At 49.3% G+C, this 19,771-nt stretch overlaps 1 protein-coding gene across 7 annotated transcripts in view; it reads left to right on the top strand.

The window, feature by feature from the left end:
- Positions 1-19,771, top strand: part of MARK2 (microtubule affinity regulating kinase 2) — a 128,026-nt gene that overhangs the window by 92,389 nt on the left and 15,866 nt on the right. For all 7 annotated transcript variants that reach the window (XM_054993408.1, XM_054993400.1, XM_054993392.1 and 4 more), the window contains exons 3-11: positions 2,936-2,989; positions 9,806-9,854; positions 10,261-10,326; positions 12,930-13,000; positions 14,453-14,509; positions 15,618-15,854; positions 16,070-16,189; positions 19,107-19,206; positions 19,408-19,520. In XM_054993408.1, coding sequence (XP_054849383.1) covers positions 2,936-2,989; positions 9,806-9,854; positions 10,261-10,326; positions 12,930-13,000; positions 14,453-14,509; positions 15,618-15,854; positions 16,070-16,189; positions 19,107-19,206; positions 19,408-19,520 — 867 coding nt within the window. The remainder of the gene's footprint in view (positions 1-2,935; positions 2,990-9,805; positions 9,855-10,260; positions 10,327-12,929; positions 13,001-14,452; positions 14,510-15,617; positions 15,855-16,069; positions 16,190-19,106; positions 19,207-19,407; positions 19,521-19,771) is intronic.

Below are 19,771 nucleotides of genomic sequence, written 5' to 3'. Positions count from 1 at the left end.
CCTCCCCGCTTCCTGGTTTCTGTCATGTACAGAATTCAAGGTTGAACCGTGCCTGAATCAGCTAGCTTTGCCCATGCACCTTAATTGATTTGCGGCAGCAGCTTTTCTTTGGAGGGTGGATCAGGGTTTCCATGGAACAGGATTATAGAATTCTTCTGATGCAGGAGTGCGAACCGTGGCCCAGCCTTCACTCTATCCAGGAAACTGGAGCATTGGTGCTGGTTCAGGGCCCTCCCCTCTTAGCAGTAATTCCCTGCCACTTGATGAGAGATGCAATTACCAGCCATGTTCTGGTCGATTGGAGCTGCTGCTGGCCTGCTTCCATTTCTCATTTGTGGGTTGTTGGCTGTGTGTTTCCTTTTTTCCCCCCACTTTAACTGATTGCAATTGTGTAGGACTCCACGGCTTGGCTATCACTTTTGGTAGTGCGCGCTCTTTTTGATACTGAACTTAACAAGAAAAACTCTGCTTCTTTCTTTCCTTCAGTAGCTGAGGGTCCCATATATTGATTTGCCAACCAGACGAGGGCTGCCAGGGATTGCGGATGCCAGTGTTTTAATCACATAAACTGCAAGGGGCACTCCTTCTTGCTATAGAGGTCTTGCAAAGGGCATCATTGAGCATTTCAGTTTCATTAACATAAGTGCTGCTTATCCAAGAGAAGACTGAAGTCCAGCATTTGGTTAGAACTTGAAGGTTACCCAGGGGGAGATTTGGCTTGGGCACCACCTGGAAAACACCCCCCCCCCCCAAATCATGACGTTCATGAGGGATCTATGAAGCTGCCTTAGAGGGGAACTTAGGGGCCCTTGATCCATTTGCCTCGGAATTTTCCCCATTGAAACTCCCAAGTTCCCAGGCAGAGAAGAGTTTTCTTTCCCATCACAGTTTTCCTGGAGATCTTGGCGATTGGCCCTGGGGCCTTTTTTCATGCAAAGCCATGTACTCTCATCATTGAGCTCTGACCCTTTCAGGAAGCAAATCTTCCCTTCCCTTTAACTGAGGATGCTAGAAATTGAACCCGAAGCCCTTCTGCATGCAGAGCTGCAGGAAGAGGGGTGGGGGAGGGAGGTAGCATTTGAACATCCACCCGCTCAGACACTGGGATCTGTGTATATCTGATTAGGACCCATATCTGTGTGGCAGAAACTACAGTGAACTGCACAGTGAGCCCCCTCTGGGTCAGGCTGCTTTAGGCTGGAAACAGACACTGCAAATGATCCTCCCCCCCCCATATATAAATGGAGCATTTTTGCAAGAAGTAAAGTAGCGGTGATCCAGCTTTAGGAGAGCCACTCTGTGTTTTTCTTTCTTTTGCAATATGGACATATTATTATTAGCACTATAGGGCCGTTGTAAGGATTGATGAAATAATGGGTTGAGTTCCATAGATCTGTTCTGCCAATTAACAGCAGTGCTTCCCCCCAGCACAAGGAATATTTTCTCTCATAGAACAGGCCCTACAGGTGCACCAGAGAGAGGGGAGGCTGTTTGCATGGGGGGACAGCACCAGTTAGGAGAATGGATCCATGGGATCCAATCGAACATAAACGAAGAAAAACTTGAACACTTGGGTAAAGCGCTAAATATTATTGGCACACAATTTCATCAGGTTGTCATTGGTGAGCGCTTTGTGATTTTTTTTAACGTATTTGTAGTTACGATTGAAACACAGAAGCAAACAGTGAAACTAAAAGTAAAAATAAATACATAATAATAAAGCCTAATGCCATCAATACACAGTAATAAAATACCTACTAACACAGCCTAATAACAGAACAATGAAACATCGCTGTAATTCATTACCCTGTTCCAAAATACTTACAGATGTGAACAATGGAAGTTTTTTAAAGGTACAGAATACTTTGTCTCTGAAGAAGGGTTTCTGTGCAAACTGGTCGCTTGTGTACCGCTCTAAAATTTGGTTGATAATAAATTCGTCTCATTGGGCAAACTCAGCAGTAACTTAATCCACTTTATATATCGCTCTCCTGGACAGATTAGTGCCCCGTTCAGAGCAGTGAAGAAGGTCATTGTTGTTGTTATCCCCACAATACAGCTGGGGAGCCGGGGCTGAGAGGAGTGGCTGACCCAAGGCCACCTACTGAGCTCATGTCAGTAGTGGGATTCAAACCAGCAAAGTGCTGATTTGTGGCCCAACCCCTTAACGTCTAGCTGATTTGCAGTCTTTCCAAAATCGCTGTAGTGTCTGAAGGATTCCTTTTCCGTTCTGTGAGGGTGGGAGAAGATTAGGGGAGATTTTGCCATCCTCTGCGCTGGGATCTCACCTTGTCCACTCAGCCGGGAGTTGTGAGCCTCAGAGGGTTCTGGGAGTTCCTTGGAAACTCAGTAGGAAAAGTAGGTCAGGCTCCCCTGTCCCTTTTCCATCCACAGGGAGCATGAATTGTGGTGAGTTTGAATTTGGGTGGGCTATCAAAGTCACTCAGAGTTTGTGAACCCTTGATGGTTGTTGCACTGTGCTCAACCTCCCAGGTTTAAAACACCTCAGCTCTGCTCCAAGTGACTGGTCCAAATGTCAGAGTACCTTGGCAGCATCAGTGCCAGCCGCAAGTGGCTGAGGTGAGGCAGGCTTAAGAGGTGGTCAGAACTAGAAAAAAATCATTGCTGTTGTTAGAAAATTAAATATCTTCTATTAATGTTATCACTGTCTTTTCCTCAATAACGCACCTTGTCCATAAAACTTTGTAGTACTTGACCAGACCTGGAAATATGTGTCCCAAGATATACACAGCTTGCTTTTGAAATTTCTCCCTGCAAGGTATAGAGTTACCATTAACAAAAGTGGAGCTGGGGTGAGGGGGGAAAGACAGGGTGTTCCTACAGTGAGCATTAACAAGGTTAGCTTGACCACAACCCTTTCCTTCAATTAACAGGCAAACCTAACATGGCGTTTCTGTGTCTCTTTTCCATTCAGGTGGCTGTGAAAATCATTGACAAGACGCAGCTGAACTCATCCAGCTTACAGAAGGTAAGGAGCGCATATGCAGATGGTTTGGGTTTATCCACTCCTAGAGGAGCACTATATAAACATGCAGGCTGCTCTTACCGTTCTTGGTTGCCTTAATGACAAAGGTTACTCGTTTCTTCTTACAAATGTCGAGAGAGCAGGGGCTCATCTCTGTGTTGCTGAAGAATGTAACGGTGGCAGTGCGGGTGCAGGCTCTAGCTGTGATTGGCTGAATTGCTGTGATGTCACAGAGGGACACATGATAGACAGGGTCTCTGGTTGACGTTAGTTGGAATTGCTCTGATGCTGGACAGGAGCAGGGCAACCAGGCTTAGGAAGCAAGGCTTGGAAAGGAATGATCTAGAAAATGTAGCGTTAAGGTGAGGGAGCCAGGAGGAACCCTTTCCTTTCTGAGGCATGGAATTCTGCATTTAAAACTGCCTGTGCCCATCATCATTCCTTTATTGGTATAATAGAAACATAAAATGGCATTCACAATGTATAAGGAGTTGAAATCATATACATAACATAAAAACATAAAATTAACATAAGACCTCATTTTACAGCATATTTGGATTTGATCTTAAAAGTATTTCCTCCAAAAATTTTGCAACTTCTCTGGTAATTTCCGTTACAAAATCCGTCTAGGGTTCCAACTATCTCGGTGTTGTATCGCCCGTGCTGTCCAAAACCTTAGGCAGAGAAAGTGATTCCTAACACAACTAGAGATGCTGGGACCTTCCGCATGCAAAGCACGTACCCCTTAACTAAGCCACTCCCTTCCCTCCAGTTCTGGAATTAATGGCCTGCTACCTTGTTCATGACTGGTTAATTGTCTCTCCTGCGTGCATTCTCTCCCTCAACCCCCCCCCCTTTTATCTCACATGGCACGCCAAGAGGGAAGATTACCGTCTTCAATCTGTGCGCAGCAGGAAGAGGGAGTGCCTGAGCCTGACAGCTGAACAGATTTGTGCCCATCCTTGACGTCTGAACTTAGCCCTCCTTTGAGTCTGGTTGCATTGCCTTCGGCACCCGTCCTTCTTTGTTATCTGTGTTGTTCCTCCTCTTGTTCAGCAGACCGCCTCAACTGTTGCCCTGCCAGAGCAGCTGTCTTCAGCAGCTCTTAGTCTGGGACTAGGGTGTTAGGCATTCTCTACGGTGATCTTTCTCCTCACTGAGCGTGGCCTTGCTTGCTTTCACCAATACCGATTCTTCGCTCTATGCCAAGCAAGAATGGAGATGCTTCTCCCCCCCCCCCTTTCCCTTTTCTTTTTCTGTCTGCATTTGGTGGACAACGCTGCAGAGGCTGGTAAGAGGAGAGTGCTGAGAACGGGCAGCCAGCCAAGATCTGGCATACCATGCACATGTACACACATGCGCACGTTCTCTGGCTTTATCCCGTCACTCAAGAGAAGGGTCTTAGTTGCTGCTCCTCTTTGTTGCCTTGTGATACTCCCCCCCCCCCAGCCCCTTGTGGGAGTTGGGCCATGTCCGGCTGGGGCCTCTTCCAGAGAGCCGAGATAACAGCCTCTCTCTCCCTCTGCTGGCTCGCAACCTGCAGACGATGCGCCTGTCAGCAATAGCCGCCACCAGTGGCTGAAATGTGACCGCCCAGCCTGGGGTTCTGTTTGACTTCGAGCCTGACACGACCAGCCAGCCCCACGCGGCCCTGCTCAGCTCAGCGGCAGCTGCTGACGAGGCCTTGTAAACAAAAGCTTGAGTGAGCCGGCCGGGCTGTCCGTTGCTGCGGCAGCTCCCTGAACTCAGAGAGAAGCCGCCCCCCATCTCTCTCTCTCTCTCTCTCTCTCTCTCTCTCTCTCTCTCTCTCTCTCTCTCTCTGATTGCTTTGTTTTGCCTCTGCTGCCTGGAGCCTTTGGGCGTTGCCATTTTCCCTGCTGGTTGACCTCTCTCCCCTTTGGCAGACCAGCATGGAATTGCTTATCTCTCCTAGATCCAGAGGAGTTAGCCGTGTTAGTCTGTAGTAGCAAAATCAAAAAGAGTCCAGTAGCACCAGTAGCTACAATAAAATTGGTTAGTCTTAAAGGTGCTACTGGACTCTTTTTGATTTTGCTTATCTCTCCTAGTTAGGGTCTGCTTCAGAAGCCTCTCGGCAGCATAAAAGGTTTACTCGGCTGGGTTGGCAAGGGAGGCTTGTCCTTGGCTGCAAGGGGCTGGATCTTGCCATGCCCCTTAGCACTGAGCTATGAGCGTTGACCCCTAGTCTAGAGTTACAGCTGAGAGCTTGAAGTATAGACTCCATAGGATAACTGGAAGTCTTCTCTGGATAGTTGTTTTTTCCCTATCTTTCCTCAACTAGCAGTGAAGCTGTTACACACTTGTCATATACATGGAGGACTCTCAGAGAGAGTGGGACTAGGCAGTTGGTCAGGATCCTGGCGCCTGTGTTGTAAACCACAAAGCATGGCCTTCTGAAGTATCATTCTGAAGCATCGAGGATCTCTAGTTTGTGTGTTTTTTAAAGTTTCTAGCTGCTTTTATGCACGGAGGACAGTGTCCATCGGGCTGGCAAGCAGGAGCACAGCTCCTCCTTCTGTATTGCTGCTGCTTTCCCCGTATCCTACCATTTTTCTCATCACCCCCTTCTTGTTTATGCATCGTGCCACGTCTCTGTCTGGAACCATCACCACCCCGAATGTCACAAAACAGGTCTCTTTCTATCCTCCATGGCAAATATATGTAGTCAGAATAAATTGTGCAAATGTAAACATAGACCTGTTTCCAAAACTGATTCCATCTGTCAGATTTGGTCTTCTCTGGGCACAAAAGCTAGGATTCCTTTAACCGAACATTTCCTGTTCCGCCTTCGCCCTTCCCCGAGCCACTGTGGAAGAGGGCCCATTGTTTCCAGGCTCCCGATGATGGCTTTCTTGCAAGCTGTAAAACGCTCTGCCCCATCAGAAGGCAGCTATCCCCACGTTGCTTCTGCTGTTCCACAGCAGGCGTCTGGACCGCGTAGGCGTTGCAAGCACATGTTCTTCTCCACAAGAGGCTGGGCTGTGGCTGCAAAGATGGATCCTTCCCCCTCTCCCAGAGGGAGCTGCGCTGCTTGCCTGCCTGCCTGCTTGCCTGCCTTCTCAGAGCCCCAGCAAGATGATCACCACCCCAGAGGGCAAGGCCTGCTCCCTCCAGCGCAAACTCGCTTAAAGCTGCCCACAGCTCCTTGTAGCTGACCTCTCGCTGCTTAGCAGTCACCTGTGAACATTGCAGGCCTCTTCCTCTTGGTGCTGCTCTAGAGACCAGAACTGTTTTTGGAACAGGTTATTGCAAATGCTGACTTCTGCCCCAAAGAGACGGAGGGGCAAGCTACAGGACAGAACCTCCGCTGGCCCGAGGGAATTGTGGTGTTAAGGTGGCTGCATCTTTATGATGGGTGCAATTTTAATACAAAAATAGGCTCGCACCTTCCGCTGCTTTCAGTCAGTGGAAGTAGCCTGATCCCGCCGCACATTGCAGTCCAGGCCCATTCATGGATCACCGCTTTGGAACATTTGCTGGGCCTTGGTTTTATTGAATACCCTCTTTGCGGAGAAAATACGGACGCGTTGCAAATGAGCTCGGACTAAGGTGCAGCACGTAATGTTCAAAGGGAGAAACGTCTTGCTGCTTACTTGCCCCTCTCCATCATGTCTGCTCACTTCCCGTTTTGTAGCGCAGCCGCACCAGTAGGTATAGCGCAGGCAGAACAGGCCAAAGGGTACATCGGATCCAAATGCCTCGCCTTCTGGCTCCTGAATCATTCGTCTCCGGTTTCTCAGAGATGGACTCCGAGACCAGCCAGATGAAGCATTCGGAAATATAAGCAAACCTTAATGCCTGTGACATCCTGGAGGAAGTCGAAAGGAGGAGGGTGGCCTCCCGAGGTAAAGGGCCATCTGTCGTCCTCTCCATCTTCTCAGTCCAGGAGTGCTTCCCAGGGGCATCGGCTGAGAGTCTACAGTGGCAGGCTCTGTTGGCTGTAACTTAAGCAGTCGCTCTGGCAGCTGAACATCTGGCTTGCTGGCAGCTGCCAGGCTTACCGTATTTCCAGATGCTGCCTTGGGTTTGGCAACAACGTACAGACCTCTCTTCCCATGAGTGGTCCCCACTGGCTTCTCAGTTGCCAGAGCTGAGGGAGAGAGGAGGGCAGATTCAACTGGGTTGAATCTTCGGGAACCCAGAAGCAGCACAAAGGCTGCTTTCGCAGAAACCACGAGAGACAATGGGGCATGCTTCGTAGTAGTAAGTTGGTAGGGAGTTTCTCCCCGCATGAGTTGAAATTAAATCAAAAGACTTTTTGGCTAAGCATTAGGAAGAACTTCCTGACAGTTAGAGCAGTCCCCTCAGTGGAACAGGCTTCCTCGGGAAGTGGTGGGCTCTCCTCCTTTGGAGGCTTTTAAGCAGAGGCTAGATGGCCATCTGACAGCAATGCTGATTCTGAACCTGGGCAGATCATGAGAGGGAGGGCAGGAAGGGTCACATCAGTGCTTAGTTCTCGTGGCCCTTCTTACATGCCCAGGGTAAAGCCAATCACCACCTTGGGATCAGAAAGCAATTTTCCCCAGGCCAGTTTGGCTAGGGATCCTGATGGTGTTTTGACATCTTCTGGGTATGGAGGAGGGGTCACTGGGGGTGTTTGGGGTGTGTGTGAATTTCCTGCATTGTACAGGGGGTTGGACTAGATGACCCTGGAGGTCCCTACCAACCCTATGATTCTGTGCACACTCAAGAGAAATTGGGAGTTCTGTCAGGGGCCTCCTCAGATGTTCTTAGTGACCCAGAATGCAGATCTGGGGTTAATGCTCTGTTTGAGGGGGAAGTGGCTTCTCGAAATCGTAAAGAGACTATTGTGGGAGAGCTGGGAAGGGAGAAGGGAGACAGGTCACAGCTCAGGAAATGGGTCCGATGCCCCTGATGATCTGCCAGTTTGGAATGGGCAACGGGACCTGCCACCGAGGGCAAGGCAGAGGCTGCTGTCGACTGCCTGAAAGAGCCCGTCTGTCGCAGCCAGAGAACTGGGTTGAAAGAGCTAATCAGGTGGGGACCGTAGAACAGCCATTCGCTGCAATAAAATTGTCACATGTTGTGTCGTAGGTAATTGCAGCTTGCTGGCTTTAAGGGTTTTTATTTTAATTGCTTGGGACGGGATGGCGCTGATCACTCTCACCTCCCTTTACATACCGAACGAGTCAGCAGCTCTGTGAATTACAGCAAGGCGCGCAGTTCCTTCTCACCCTCACTGGGCCCATACTCTGGGCTCCTGTTCTTGCGCAAGTGCCGAAAAGCCTGCTCTTGGGAGCGGGCAGGTATTGCTTGGCAAACATCACAGAGGGGCTGTGGAACAGGGCTGTGCCTCGCGAAGAGGTTGCTGTTGCCCCCCTAGGGGAACGGAACGGTGCTCCAGCCGCGCCTCCCCTCCCCCCCCATGTCCCATCAGCATCATTGTCTTGCCGCATCTGTGTAGGCGCACTCAGCATCCAGGCAAACATATAAGTTAGGACCGGGGAGCAGGAGTTGCCATCTGTCTGTAGCCTCTAGGCTGAAACAGGGTCTGAGTTGCATTTTCTCCAACCAGCACCAGTGGGATTTGCCAAGCAGTTGCCCCAAGCTCAGGCAAAGGGGGACAGCGGGTTACATCTGTTGGTTGCTCTAAATCGACTATGCACCATGGGGTCTCCTTTCTAGAGCTAGAGGGCTGGGAGTCTGACCAAAACTGCGTCAGCTGACGCTTTTGAAACATTTGAGGGAAGCTTTTGTAATAAAAATGCTACCTTTACTGTTGGCAGGGGTGTGTGCAGCTTGGCCCCCTTTCTCTCTGTTGGCACGCACCCCCCACCCCAAATAATAGCCCTTTGCTCAGTTGCTAGCAGCTTATTACCTTGACTCATTGCAGGCAATCGGATTGCTTTTTTTTAATTAACGGATTACAGTAACGCATTATCCTTTAAAAATGTCTAATCCAGTGGAAGCAAAGATCACAGGGGGATGGGGCGAGTTTTGACCGAGCCAGGGCAGCTATGGCAAGCGTGTGTGATGTGCCATCAAGTCACTTCTGACTAATGGCAACTCTGTGAATTAACTGCTCCCAAGACGGCCTGTCATTGACGGCCTCGCTCAGTTCTTGCAAATGGAAGGCTGTGTTTTCCTTGATGGAGTCCATCCATCTCATTTTGGGCCTTCCACCTTTTCCTAGCATTGTTGGCTTTTTCAGTGAGTCTTGTCTTCTCACGACGTGACCAAAGTATGATAGCCTCAGTTTAGTCACTTTAGCTTCTCGGTTGATTTGATCCAGAACCCGCTTATTTGTCTTTTTGTCAGTCCATGGTGTCTGTAAAACTCTCCTCCAATACTACATTTCAAATGAATCCATTTTCTTCCTGTTGGCTCTCTTCATTGTCCAACTTTCACATCCATACAGAGTAATAGGGAATACCATTGTATGAATTATCTTGATCTTGGCCTCTGGTTTGTTGCTGCGATCTTTGACGTCTCCTTTTTTCAAAAATGGAATGTAGATTGAGCTTTTCTGGTCTGAGGGCCATTGTTTTGTTTTCCGTATTTGTTGGCGTATTCTTGTCTCCGTAGCTTGAAATAACTGTTGATATCCCATCTACTCCTGGTGGTATGTTTCTCCCAGTTGGTTTAAGTGCAGCAACTTTTGAGTGGCAAACACAAGCCATATATACAAGTGGACCTCCAAATGTCATCATGTCCAGCCACTTCCCACAAAACCGCATCACCTGTTTACCAGAGGGCCTTACAAAAAATTTAACTGAGCCAGACACGTTCTGTAGACCCCCCACCCTCATTTACACTGCTACTTCTGTTCTGTTTCTCCAGCTCTTCCGGGAAGTGCGAATAATGAAGGTTTTGAATCATCCCAATATAGGTGAGTCCTTCGTTTCTTTCCCTGCTTGCTTCTTATGTGGGATTGTTTTGATAGGCCCCGTCCTCCAAAAATTTGCCGAATCCTTTTTGAACATCATCTTGTCCTTGGCGTAGAGCTGTGCAGGCAGTGCCCTGGGCATTTAACTTTCAAATAAACTCAGTGTCCGAGGTGTGGTGTTCTTCTGTGGTAATCCCTTTTTAAAGACTGTAAATGAGCAGCCATCGCAACATCTCATGGTGGCGTGTTCCACAAGTTAATTGCGCATCGTGCAAAGAAGTCTTCTCTCTTCTGAACCTTCAGCCATTCGATTCCAGCATTTTAAGAGAGGGGGAGAACTTTCTCTGCTCTCTTTATGTAATATTATAAACCTTGGTCACTGATCTTAGTTCTCTCTCCTGTCTTGCAGTTAAATTATTTGAAGTTATAGAGACAGAGAAGACACTGTACCTCGTTATGGAGTATGCCAGTGGCGGTAAGCATATTTTTTTTGTCTACAAGGACTTGTAAAAGCATCTGAGTGAAGCCAACAGCCACAGAATCAGAAGAGGGTCTGCAAGAAGATGGATTAGCCTGATTTTAACCGCTTCTGACCATGTCGTTTCATCACAGCCTCCAACCGATGAGCTTGAGAAGCAACATGTCACATCTTGGCCTTTGGGCTTGGAGGTGCAGACATTCTCTAGCACAGTCTATCCATTCCTATCCGTTTCATTTTTTAACCAATATTAGCCCCCTACAAATAACTTCCACGTAAAACTTTCAATTTTTTAAAAAAGTATAACATTTAAACCACCCCAATCAAATATTTTGGTTCAAATGTGTGTGTAAAATGCCATCCGGTTGTGGCCATCTTACGGCGGCCTGCGGTGGGGTTCTCAAGGCAAGAGACAAACAGAGGCGGTTTGCCATTGCCTTCCTCTGCACAGCGACCCTGGACTTCCTTGGTGGCCTCTTATCCAAGTACTAACTAGGGCTGAGCTTACTTAATTTCCAAGATATGACAAGATTGGTCTAGCCTGGGCCACCCACGTCAGGTCTTGGCTCTTAAAAATTTTTGCTGTTCGATTATAATGCTAACATTGGGGTACTTTTTAAATTGTTTTCAAAATAGAAGTACAAATGAACACATTGCGTCAGATGGCGCTCTTTTGAGAGCATCAGAAGGTTTTCTGGTTCTGGTTTTTCTGGGAAACCCACATCACAGGACCCGATACAGATGTAAGGCCCTTGATACTGCAGGTCATGAATCACCTCTGCGTAGGGCTGCGTTTCCGCTCCCTATTCCTCTGGAGTGTTTCACTTCCTGATTCACAGCAAACCCATACTTGTCCATTAGATACAAACTGAGCAAACTATTTTGCATAGTTTACCTACCTGCGGAGGGTTGAAACAGACTTCTAATTGTGGTTTCAGTCCCCAGCTGGAAGGGTGCGGATTATATATGTAGCAGAATAAAGTGGGGAGAGGGTTTCTTGGGCTTGTGGCCATTCAGGCTTCGGATGGAGGTTGGTATGTCGAGTCCTTCCCACTAAAACCCCCTCCTTATTTGTGAAAAGCTAGCCTGTCATGAGGAATTGTTTGGCCTAGCCTTCTTCCTGGCATTTATTTTCCTTTGGCCTTGAGTTTTTTTTTTTTAATGGGGAAACATTGATACCAACAGACTCACACCCTGCAGTTGGAAGAAGCAACCAATAAGAAGTATCTCTTGTGCTCCCTTACAACGTGGGCTTGTGGCTTTCCTGATCATGCGGTGTCGTGAGCTGCGAGCCCTGGGAGTCCGGAGGGAATTGGAACGTGGGGAAGAAGTGCGCGAACTCCACCACCTTCCAAAAGGGGGATTTTCAGGAACAGAAATGTTGGGTCTGCACCAGGCTGGTGTGGTGTGTTAATTAGAGAGCCTGTGATGTGTGTGGTGGTTAGAGTGTCGGACTAGGATCTGGGAGGCCCACCTTCAAATCCCCACTCTGCCGTGAAGCTCAAGGTGTGACCTTGGGCTATTCACCGTTTCTCGACCTGACCTACCTCGCAGGGTCATTGTGAGTTTAAAGCACAAAAGGGCAGAACCGTGTCTGTTGCCCTGAGGGAGGGCGAAATAAATATGCAACAGATAGTACTGGCTTTATACATTGTCCTAAGTTAGGTCAGTTGTCTGCCTTCGCCCAGTCTTATCTGTCTTGCTCTGCAGCAGCTTTCCAGGGTCTTTCCCAGTTCCGGTTTCTTACAAAAACAGACCTGGAGATGTTAGAGAGATACCTTGGCATGGCCTGCCTGTAAATCAGGTGCTGAGAGTTATCTGCCGCCTCTCTTGTGTGGAAACAGCCCAGCAGGAAACAGGTTACGTCTTGCTCATCTCTCCAACAGCGGTGTCGATTCTCCTGTTGTCCCACCAGGCTCCAAATAGCTGCCCCTTGACTAGAGCTTGCTATCTTTAATGCTGCGTGTGTGTGTTTGCCGGTACGGAAGTGTTAATGAAGCTGCTGAGTTGGAATTCATAGGCAGATTTGACACTGCCGGACTAGGGTTCAGTGGAGACTGGGATCAGCTAAGTCAGCACATGAAGTAGTCGTCCTTCATTCGAGGTTTATGTGCAGTCTTCTAATTGCCTTGCCCACTCACCGCTGGTCAGGAGTGGTCCGCACCCACTCTGGTGGGCATCATTTACCCTTTCTACCAGATCTGGTTTCCTTGTGTGCTCCGCGTAATAAGATAACGCACCTCTCTCTCAGCTCGCTTCGCCTTCTCTTCTGTAATTACACTTCCACCTCCCAGTCTCCGAAGCTGTTCTGCTTATTCTGCCCATTTATAGATCGACCCGCTTCGTCACTGCAATGAAGCAAGGCCTAGCTCATGAAAATCTCCTGTTATGTCATGATAAACATGTCAGTCTGTAAGGCGCGCTTGGGAATAAGTTTATCTCATCCTTTGCATAAACCACGCTTCCCCCCAGGTGTAGGACTTGATTCCAGCAGCAAGAATTGGGGCTTGTCACATTTCTCCTCCCTATCCCCCCACCCCCATTTTCTGTTGGGATCCTGACTCCAAATACTTCCTTCTTTCTCTCTCATGCCCCTGCAGGCGAGGTTTTTGACTACTTAGTAGCCCACGGAAGGATGAAAGAGAAGGAAGCACGGGCAAAGTTCCGACAGGTTGGTGTCGTCTCATCCTCCAGCTGCAAAGAACTGCGGCGTTTTATGGTGCCCTGTCAGTGGCTGAGCACAATCAGAGGGTGGTGTCTGTTTTGCAGTCCCGGCACACAGGTGCAGAACTGACGTCCTGGAGGCAGAGCACCTGAGCCTCTTCCCAGTCTCTCCTTTCATTTGAAAGGAACAGTGAACTTCTGCCCTTGCAGCTGTGCTTGTAAGGGTCTGGGCAGTGCTCTGTGATCCTTGTGAAACTGGGCAGAGGGTGGGAGGCTTGCCCCAAGGCAGCGCCACAGGTGGTCTGGCTTGCCGGGAGTGGGAAACGAGCAGCAGCGCTGCTTTGCACGGAATGCTCTTCTTCCACTCTGGCCTGCAACTGAACTGGAGAGTGATGGCTGCAGAAGGGGAGCCTTGGCTGGATCAGGCCAAAGGCCCGTCTACCCCAGCACCCAGTTTCCACCATGGGTTGCCCTTTGAAAGCTCACAGTCAAGGCCTGAAGGCAGCGGTTGTACCCCCGCTATTTGTGCCCAGCATCTGGTAACCAGAAGGTAGACTGCCTCTGAGCAGGTAGGTTCCTGTTAGCCAGGTGCTTGTGGACATCTTTGGAATTTTGAGAGGGGATGATTAACACCGCCCCCAAATGGCTACAGCAGGAGGTGGAGCCAGATCCAAAATGGCTGTTGCAGGAAGCATACGCTCCTCCTCATACCTTCTGGGAAGGCAGAAAGCCTGAAGGGGGAATGGAACGACACACTGACTAAGGCAATCCTGATGCTTACTAGTCCTCTTGACCCTCCAGTGGGAAACCCTTTGATTTGAACGAAGGCAGCCCTGCCTTACAGTGGCCCTGCCCACTTTCTGGAAAGCTTGGCGGGTGCCAAGGCATGTGCTGGCAGGCACCACGGCACTCGTGGCCACCATGTCGGGGAACCCTGCACTTAACCCTCGGGTTGGCAGGCGTGGATAGACCCCTCACACCCCTCATGACTCTCACTGTGCCTGGGGGGAAGGGAGTAACAAGTGCCATAGTTTTAGTTGTGCATCAGTTGAAGTAAGATCAGATGAGCTCCAGGTCTGTGGTGGGAAAGGGGACCTCTGCTCAGATGCCGCTATCCCTTAGTATGCCATCCCGTCCTGCCGGCCTACCCATCCATAAGGCAAAGGTCTCTGCCTCCATGGAAGCAAGCAGTCCAGGAGAACATGTGCTTGAGAATAATGCAGCCCACATGGGTGCCGCTGGTTCCGTGGTTCTTCCCCTCCTGGGTGCTGATTCTGCAGGAAAGCCCCGTGCTGTTGTGCCGCGCGTGCGCACGGGAGGACGCATCCCAGAAAGGTGGCTCCTGAACAGCTGGGGAAGGCACTTGAGCAGCCCAAGTGTTAGGTGACGAGAAGTAAATGTTGGGAAGCCGCTTGGTGTGGAAACCACCCCGCCCCTTGACCTCTCTGTTCTCTTCCAGATAGTGTCTGCTGTGCAGTACTGTCACCAAAAATTTATTGTACATAGAGACTTGAAGGTAAGTATAAACCTTAAAAAAAGCACTTTGGGTCAGGGAAGGCTGTAACATCTGCTCATCCCCCATCCATCCTGTGCCAATGAGAACTGGGAGGCAGTAGGCAACTTTCGCTGGGCGGGAGGGGGGTGGGGGTTAGCAGCAAGCGTCTAGTTCTCATGACTTCCCAAAAGAAGCTTGAAAACCGGAGGGTAACAACTGTCAAAAGATTGGGTGGGGAATTGAACTGCGCTTCGGTGCTCTGTGCTGATCTCATCCTTCCCAGTGCGGTTCTGTGAGCGTCGTTTTTCTGGAATTGCATCTCAAGGAGTCCGTTAGGGAGGGGTCCTTGTAATAAGAAGGAGGATGAAAAATTGGCTTCGGCACTGCTAGTTTGTGGAGAGCCTTTTCCCCCCTGCACATCTCAGCCCCAAAAGCAAAAATACCATGTTTGCTTTGAAGCAAAACGGCCTGTTCTGTTGAAGGGGGTAAAACGTAGCAGCCCTTTCTCTCCATCTGTCCATTCATCCCACTCCCCACCCCACCCCGTGTCAAGGAATCAGGGAGGTGGTGCACAGACTGAGCCAGATGGCAGTCAGAGGCAGCCTTTTTTCCCAAAGGGGAACCAAAGGGGGACCATCGCAATCAACCAAAAGCATTAGTGTAAAATATAGTTGAGACTTTTTTTGGTCTCTCAGGGGACAGTAGGATGGTATAATGAACAGAGGCCAGCATATTGTCTTTGTTCGTTTGAGATTATCACTTTCCTGCCAAATGTACCTTCCCAAAATTGTGCAGTGGGTGGAGAATCAAAAAGCACTCTGTGACAAGACAAAAGAGGGCTGCCATTTTTACCCCTACTCCATGTACAGTAAATGAATGCACCCTGGTCTGCACACCCAAAGTGGGAATAACGTCCGGCATAATAGGAAGAGCAGTCCTAGGCCAGCAGAGCTACACTAACTTGCAGAGAATTTTTGTATGCAATTTCTCCCATCTGTTGTGTTCCCATTTGCTGTTTCTCATGGTAAGCCGTGAGCCGTTGCAGGCTTTTTTCAGCCCCCCGAGATGCTCCAGCACAGCTGAGCTTTGTTGTTGCCTTCCATGAGTTGAAGTTTCCTCTCCTTTGCAGGCAGAGAATCTGCTCTTAGATGCCGACATGAACATTAAAATTGCAGACTTCGGTTTCAGCAATGAGTTCACGTTCGGCAACAAGCTTGACACGTTCTGCGGGAGCCCCCCGTACGCCGCGCCCGAGCTCTTCCAGGGCAAGAAGTACGATGGGCCCGAGGTGGACGTCTGGAGCCTGGGGGTCATTCTCTACACACTGGTTAGCGGCTCGCTGCCCTTCGATGGGCAGAACCTCAAGGTAAGGGGTTTAAGGGAATAGCTGACCTTTCCGAAGGTTTGTTCAGACAGTCATGTCTCAGGAGTAACTCTCCCAGGTTTATCTTAAGGGGGATCATCTCTAGCCTACAGTAATACAGATTTTTAGCTGTCCTGGGTGCATAAGCCTGTGTATGTTTGTGCATGGCATCTTCCATCAATGGAATTGTTGCGTCATCTTTCCTTTCCCTTCTGCAGGAGCTGCGAGAACGGGTCTTGAGGGGGAAGTACCGGATCCCCTTCTACATGTCCACAGACTGCGAGAACCTGCTGAAAAAATTCCTCATCCTTAACCCTAGCAAAAGAGGCACTTTAGAGGTAAGCAGACCTGGCATCCACTGATCGGCTTTTGCTTTCCCACCAGCATCTGAGCTGCTTCTTTGTCAGAAAAATGACAAAACTGAAATGCAAGGATACCCTCCCCTGTTGTGTAGCCTCAAAGCAGCAGTTCTGGGTTGGGCTGCCAAATAAAATCTGCTATCTGGCGGGGAGAGAAAGATCAACGTAAGTAGCTTCCCTATACTAATTTGGCCATTGGTCCATATACATCAGTATCGTCTTCCTTGACAAGCTGTGGCTCTCCGGGCAGAGAAAAACCCCATCCCCACACCTGCTAACTTGACAGCCTTTCGATTTGAGATGCCAGAGGAGCTTTCCCTTGCTGTGTCTGCTGAGCAGTCTCTGCCTCTAAAAGGCCTGTGATGACCTCCTCCATCTCTTAAGTGCTTTTAACACGGGGCCAGTGTAGCTTTGGACATTGCTCAGGTGACCAATCAGCTGTAGTCATTTGACTGCCTCTGCTTCTTCCATGGTCAAATATTCCACGAAGCCGAGAAGGCCCTCGTGTAGCAGCAGCTTCCCTCTGCAAAGGCAGAAGGATTTGCAGCTGCTGTCTCCACCCCCACCCCACCCCAATCCCCTGTTTAGGGGCAGCCACCTCCTGCCCTGCATAGTAACCACAGCCACCCGTTAACCGACTGTTGGCTTTTATAGCTGTTCTGGGTTCTGTGGTGTGTGTGTGTATATCTAATTTTGTTTTTTAAAAAAGCTTGTACCAGATCTGGGATGAAAGCCAAGAACTATTCGATCGCTTGTGAGTTTGTGTACTTTTCACTCATGTGTGTTTTTGTATTTGCATAACCGGTGTTATAAATAAGAATAGATTACAGCTCTTTAGAATTTAATTTCATCATAGGCCATTTTTCAAACCGGCATAGTGTTCTCTCTCTCTCTCTCCCCACCCTTACATTTCTTACAAATTAACAGTGCAACCCTATGCAGAATTACTCCAGCCTAAGCCCATTTATTTTAGTGGGCTTCCAATGCTGTCAATCATGACATGTTTGCCTTTTTAAAAACCTTCCCATGCATTAAGGATCCTGCAGATTCTGACTCGTGACTGGCTCTGTACCTGACTGCAGGCAGCAGCTACTCCTGCCATATGATAAACATTCAGCCAATTCACTCACACGTACAGTTCTAGGGGTTTGCTTTTTAAAAAAGATACACCTAAAACTGTTCCTTGGTCATCTTCTTTGCTAGTCTGTGGTGTAGATCCACTCTTTCTGTCCCTGCCTGTATCTTCTTTTTAAAGAAAAATTCTTATTAATTCCTTTTTGGTTTTTAAACGATACAGCCAGTTTCCCACAGTTTTGGCAACGTGGGAAGCCCTGTCCTTCTCTGTGATGTTCTGTTTTTAATTTGCTTTCTCTCCCCCTCCGTTTCTTCGTGCTAGCATGAATAGGCCACAGTTCACTTCCCAGCTCCTGGCTCGTGACTTTGTCTGGCTGGGCTGCAGTGCCCCCTGCCATCCAAAATTGCCTTTTTGTGTGTGTAGGTAGGCTGTTTAAGCAGCCCCGCCAGCCTTCTCCTTCATTCGGGGAGTAGGGAGCGGCTTGTTTTCTGGCATGGGGATGCCCCTGCTGTTTTCTCCCTGCCAGGAATAATTTTAGCCACTGGCTATGGGGATGCAGGGCCCTCTTTGATTTGAAAGGGGGGCTGTTTAATGTTCCCACATTGGCGGAGAGGCAGCAAAAGGACCCCTGCTGTCCTCCAGAGCAGAAGGAAGAGGCTGTGTGTGATGGATGAGTGGGGCGGGAGAGGAATATACCACTGGGGGGGGGGGGATCTTGGCATGTGGTCAGAGCAAACTGAGGTTTCCAATCAGCCATGGGCATTCTTTGGAGGGAGACATCCATCTCTCTCCTTTCTCTGCTGGGGATATCTTTCCCTTCCCCCAGCGCCCCCTAGTTAGCAGGTAACTGGAAGTCCAGACCTGCCACCAAGAGCTGGGGGAGAAGGTCTGCTTTTTTCTGTTACGCTCTAATTACTGCATCGGCCTCAGTGTGCACTTGAGGTTTTTAAAAAGGGAGCTGTCAATCCATACGGTGGAATGATGCTGAAAGGCTTCTGCCATCTTGCCCTGAAAGAAGTTGAGGGGGCAAGTAAGGGCTTATTCCCCGCTTCCTCTCTCCGCCCTGCTTTTGAGCAGCTTTCAGAGCAGAGTGGGCTGGGCCTGGAGAGATTCCTTGCCTCCTCATCCTAGACCAACGTTTGAGGTCAGACTTTGCATGCAGAAGGTCCTCGGATTGATCCCTGGGTCTCGGATAGGAAGTAGTTGGAAAGCCATTTGTATCTAGTGCATTTTTAATTTTATTTATTGAAATATTTGTGCCTTGATTTTCCTCTTATCCCATTGTCCATTTTATCTGCACAACCACCACTACCTTGTGAGTAGGTGAGGCTGAGAAAGGGCAATTGGCCACAAGGTTGCCAAGCAAGCTTCCATGATAGAATCATAGGGTTGGAAGGGACCTCCAGGGTCATCTAGTCCAACCCCAGAGGATTTGAAGAGGATTTGAACTCAGGTCTCCCAGATCTTAATCTGGCTTTATGAAAACTGCCCCACACTGGCTCTCAGTTTCTCTGCCCGAGACCCACCCTGACTTCCAGCAGCTCTACAGGACAGGCAGTACTGAGCTCGAGTGGACCAGTGGTCTGACTCTGCGTCTTATCATGTATATAACTGAACAGGGGGTAGGGCAGTGAAGCCCTATTTATTTAGCCAGTGCAGTTGCAATTTAAAAACTATCTGGCATGGCAATACTAGGGGGTTCGACTTCAGCAGAAGCGTTTGGGGATCTCCCATCAGAGTCTGGCCTCACCGGATCCCTCTGGTTTACGTTGTTCAACTCCTTCCCTTGTCTGCTTGCCCCCCTCCCTCCCCCCACAACAGCAAATCATGAAAGACCGCTGGATGAATGTGGGGCACGAGGACGACGAACTGAAGCCTTACGTGGAGCCTCTGCCCGACTACAAGGACCCCAGGCGGACAGGTGGGGCAATGGGATAGGAAGGGCTGGCGGGCGGGGCGGGGAGCATTGCCCAAGAACCACGCAGGCAGAAGCTGTGGCTGTGACCTCGGGTCTTGATCTGCCTCCCAGCCCAAAGCTCCCCATCCTCGAGGCAGCATTTTCGGTAGCGTTTTTATCATTGAAGGAGCTCTGACTTTTTCTTTCCCCTGTGCTGTCCCCCAGAGCTCATGATATCCATGGGATACACACGGGAGGAAATCCAGGACTCGCTAGTCAGCCAGAAGTATAACGAAGTCATGGCTACCTATCTGCTGCTAGGATACAAAAACTCAGAGGTGAGTCGATTGAGCCACTGGCGGGAGAGATTGTTGAGGTGTGTCAAACTGGCTAGCCGGATCTCAAAAACTAAGCAAGGTCAGCCCTGGTTAGTACTTAGGTGGGAGACCGCCAAGGAAGTCCAGAGTAACTATGCAGAGGAAGGCCATGGCAAACCATCTCTTGCTTTGAAAACCCTGTGTGTGGGGGCGGGGAGGGCAACCATCCGTAGCTGTGACTTGATGGCACTTCACACACACGTCAAACCACA

The sequence above is a fragment of the Eublepharis macularius genome, chromosome 1 (genome assembly GCF_028583425.1).
Source record: "Eublepharis macularius isolate TG4126 chromosome 1, MPM_Emac_v1.0, whole genome shotgun sequence".
NCBI lineage: Eukaryota > Metazoa > Chordata > Lepidosauria > Squamata > Eublepharidae > Eublepharis > Eublepharis macularius.
The sequence above is the reverse complement of the archived record's forward strand: the minus strand, read 5'-3'. Positions and strand labels throughout refer to the sequence as shown.